Source organism: Bidens hawaiensis, unplaced genomic scaffold, assembly GCF_021521415.1.
Source record: "Bidens hawaiensis isolate Kalapana, Puna unplaced genomic scaffold, B.hawaiensis_p1.1 tig00002977_1, whole genome shotgun sequence".
In the NCBI taxonomy this organism is placed as follows: domain Eukaryota; kingdom Viridiplantae; phylum Streptophyta; class Magnoliopsida; order Asterales; family Asteraceae; genus Bidens; species Bidens hawaiensis.
In genome coordinates, this window is record NW_027491160.1 from 199,196 (window position 1) to 203,717 (window position 4,522).

General features: G+C 30.1%; 1 protein-coding gene across 1 annotated transcript; it reads right to left on the bottom strand.

The window, feature by feature from the left end:
* Positions 1 to 1,166: 1,166 nt before the first annotated feature.
* Positions 1,167 to 4,275, bottom strand: LOC143621863 (MLO-like protein 9). The gene is made up of 13 exons (XM_077093159.1): positions 4,156 to 4,275; positions 3,998 to 4,055; positions 3,696 to 3,910; positions 3,486 to 3,602; positions 3,313 to 3,370; positions 3,148 to 3,236; positions 2,982 to 3,056; positions 2,809 to 2,897; positions 2,410 to 2,459; positions 2,267 to 2,307; positions 1,865 to 2,074; positions 1,719 to 1,786; positions 1,167 to 1,401 (listed from the first exon to the last, which is right to left on the bottom strand). The coding sequence occupies exons 1-13, from the start codon at positions 4,273 to 4,275 to the stop codon at positions 1,167 to 1,169; spliced, it is 1,425 nt and encodes a 474-aa protein (XP_076949274.1).
* Positions 4,276 to 4,522: the final 247 nt, after the last annotated feature.

Genomic DNA, 4,522 nt, shown 5'->3' on the forward strand with positions numbered 1-4,522 from the left:
GGTCAATAAAGTTTCTTTTGTGTTCCAATCTTATATGTTTTACCTGGATAGCAAGTTATGTAGTTTTTTTTTAAATAATTGCAACATATTTTGTTAAAAACTGAAAAAAAAAATTAGTAAAAATAGAGCAAAAAAAATTTTAAGTTGCAAAAAAAAAAAAAAAATCCGAAAAATTGCGAAAAATTACAATATAATTAATATGTTCCTTTTTTTGTATAGAGACAATTAATAATTCTACAATTAAATATGTTAATATCACCTAACTATCTTTTTGAATTTTTTTTAAGAAAATGATGGCTTCTTATAAAAAAATCTAACTTAAAAAAGGGTGATTTCTTACTACTTTTTTTTTTTTTTCCAATTTTCCATATTTTTTTTTTGCAATTTTTCACAATTCAAAAATTATTTTTCTCAATTTTTACTACTTTTTTTAATTTTTTTAAAAATATTTTGCAATGCCAAACTATTTAAAAAACAAAAATCTACATAACCTGCTATCCAGGTAAAATATATAGGATTTGAATATGAACAAAATATTTTATAAGTGACCTAATTAGAACAATTTCAAAACTTGATTACTATTCCATAGGGTTATCCTTTTAATTTATTACTAAGTTAACATGTATTACTTATATTTGTATATGAATGTAAAATGGGTTGACCCAAAACACAACCAGAACACGACACAAATTTAAATAGGTCGACACGACACAAATAAAAAATATGGGTTAGGTTAGGGTTGAAGAATCTCAGCACGCTAACCTACCAATCCAACACCATTGACACCCATAGGTATAAGTGGGCTTAAGGTTGTGTGTGGTCGACTGAATTAGCACATGAGTACTAATGATTTCGAGGTTATGAATAAGTAGATACCAAATTTAATTAATTATCTGTTGAGGTGTTTAATTTTGTAAAAAAAGAAAAAAATGGGACCCTTTTCCGCTGTAAAGACTATTAATAAAACCTAGAGAAAGCTATACATGTATGAGTAAAAATAAAAAATGGTTGACAATATTTCCCTAGATCGAGGGTTCGAAACAACCAGTTTAAACAATATGTAACTTTATTAATTATACAAGATAGAACTTGTTTTGCAAAGATTAATTAATTGAGTATACACGTAACGCAAAGTAATTAACGATTTAATTTTCCATATGTACGAACTAGGTATTATGATCGTCGTGTATGTCAACACTAGTCTTGACTGGTGCTTCAGATGAACTTTTCTTTTTATCTTTTTCTTTGTCTTTATCCTTCTTTTTCACATGCTTATGCCAGTTCTTCAGAGTTTTTGACGTGTGATCATCAAAAATAGACCTTTTCATTGTTGAACCCATCTGGGTAACAAGCGCGTAGAGGGGGAGTATGCTGTAGGCACATAAGCCTTGTACTAGAACTCTGTACATGAAATAAATTTATATAATAACAAAAGTGGGAGTGTTGTGCTTCGAAATTTGTATATAAATAAATATAATGGTTAACTAAGTTGAAAGAATATTGCAAAATAAAGGGACTTAAATTGGGGGAAATAACCAAAATAATCATCTTCACCAAAAAGTTTAACAAAATGCCTTTTTTTTCAGCTAACAAGTTGTTTTTATATTGCTATCGTTAGATGAAAATTTGTCGCGCAAAGATTAAAATTGGCCGTGCGCATCAAAAGACAATTGGCAAACGCTAGTTGATTGAGAATGTTTAAAATGAAGTTTACGTACCCTATAACAACTCTGCCATATTGAAGAAGGGGATTTTCGTAAAAGCAACTATCGAGTCCAAACTCATACTGCATGCAAGAAAATTAGAGATTAATAATTGAGGAATAACAAAGATTTAATTAAGTGCGTGTAGCATTAAATGTTACCCATATCCAAAAGAAGTGTGTTATCTCAAATGCATTCTGAAAGAGAGTGAGTTGAATAAGAGATAGAATTAATGTGGGAGTGTTAAACCAAAAGTGTCTGTCGGAGAGTTCCACAACAGGTATCCCTTGTACTACAGATTGCCGTTCTTGAATTTCTACAGCCATTTGTGATACAATAGCTTGAAGCTTTGTTCCAACTGCTAATAGTATCTAAACAATTTACCAAAATCATCAAATGGTTAGTTAGTTATTGCATCAAATTAATTTTAATTATTTATGCACTTAAAAAAAGATCATATGGTGACCCGCACAGAAATATGAGGTGATGGTTAAAACCCTTGCAAGTGTAAGGTTTGATGGATTTTAAATGTAAAAATTTGTTGTTAAAAAGAAGATGCTTACGGTTACAGGAAATAAAGAGAGATAAGTCATAGCACGAGCTCCTACAAGAGTTACCAACAATTTATATATTACCATCAACGTTTTACTAATTCAAATAATTAAGAGGTGTAAATAAAAGTATTGATTAAAGATGGGTGTCTTACCATCAACGTTTGCAAAAAGAAAAAGGACCGCGGTAGCCCATAGCATTGGGCTGAAAGTATCATAACAAAAAAAAAGTGTGAATAAGATTTATACCGTTATATAACTAATAACTAATTAATAATGCTATTTCTTAATATTAGTTAGTTAATTACTGCATTTGATCCCATAATTAAGAAAACTATCATTATATATATAGTGGTTAAAAAAAAAAGTAAAAAACCCATTTTGCAATCATGTTTCCGTCAACCACTACACGTTTTTGTTCGATTATCACTTGTGATTAACTACAAGAGTTAATAAAACAAATCAATGTTAATAACTCACTGTAAAAAGAAATGAAATGTTATTTGTGAACATATAAATATTGTTATGAATTGATGAAGTTAGATATCACGTACCTTATTCCTACAATTACTTTGAAGTCATCTTCTAGTGACCTTTTTATATACTTCTGAAAGTTGAAGTGAGTCCCAGGAGACAAATGAACCTATACATTTATAAATAAATAAATAAAAGATGAAGACAATTAATTAATTAATAAATTAAGCTTAATTGTAGGATTGTTACTGACAGAGAAAAAAGCATGGCGCATGGCCAAGTAATCTGATTTACGGACAGATGTAAAGAACTGCTTAAAGAAGCATACCTGAAACAAATCAACCAATTTTTATAATCATCATAATTAACCATTGAAATTGCATGGTTAATTAATATTGTATACAAAAGCTAGTGCTTACAATGTAGAACATTGCTGGAGTGCTGGTAAAAGCACCCGTGTGATGTTTCACAAACGATAAGTCCTTGGTAAGCCGGTACTTTGATGGATCTTCATGCATCATCAAATAAAATTATTAAAAAAATAAATTAATAAAAAAGTTATATATTAAGTAATAATTAAGTACCATTGCCAGGTATATGATCCTCCAAAATCTCTTTTTCCCATAATTTCCACATGCGGGTCTGCATCAATTTATGAAATTATCACAATATTTATATATGGCTTGGTTTATAATTTAATAAAAAAAATTGAAATGTTGAAAAAGAAAATGCAAGACTAATATATATAAACAAACACCTTTGCTCTTCCACAAATCATTGTAAGGGCACTATAAATCACATGAAACACTGCCAAGAAGAATATAAAGATATGCAATTGGTGCAATCCAGCAACAGATATAATTTGTTCATATCCCTATCACATTAATTAGTATCATAATATATTATTATAACTTTAAACCATCTTGATTAATTAATTAAAATACACATATATAATATTGGATCTTACTTCCCCACAATCTTTTGGTGGATCATCAGCTAACCTTCTATGTTCATACCACAATAATCTCCTGTCACCACCTTTCTCCTCATCATCCTCATTTTCATATTTTTCTTTCTTGCATGGCAAGAAATCCTTTGTAAGTTCCTTTGAAATACAGATGGATGCAATGTAGTTTTGGCAAAACACCAAAAGCAATGAGATAAACCCAAGAATCATAAGCTCTACATGCATGCACCATTGCCTAATTAATTAACACATTACACATATATATACTTTCCTAAAATACAATGTAGCTAGACCGATGATACCGTTTTTTATCTTGTCCAGTGCTTCCAATAGCCCGGGTTTATGTCGTTTTTTCAGAAACTAATTACACAACATATACGTTAGCTAGTTAGCAACAAATTAAAATAATTAATGTGTATGATTACAACGACGGTCATGAGAATATGTAAAGAGACCGTACATGTCCTACGCTATGAAGACTATGCTCCATAACTACGGATATTATAACTATGACTGCACAAACAACCGCAACAGACCATGTTGCGGTTTGATCAAGCGCTCTTTCACCTTCGGCACCCATTTTAATCTACCTTGTTATTTTATGATCAACCTAAATAGCCTTGGTGTTTCAACATCACTTTCCTAGCTCCTTATGATTTCTTCTTCTTTGATTAATAGCTTTTTCCACTATTCAAAATTAGTTAATGTGGAGCATCAAAGCAAATTCCATGGCCAAATGGAAAAAATTAATGATGTAACAAACTTGAACCGACTTTTGTTGAGAATGAAGAAAAACTAATTAACGAGCGTGTTAATAGGGTATTTAG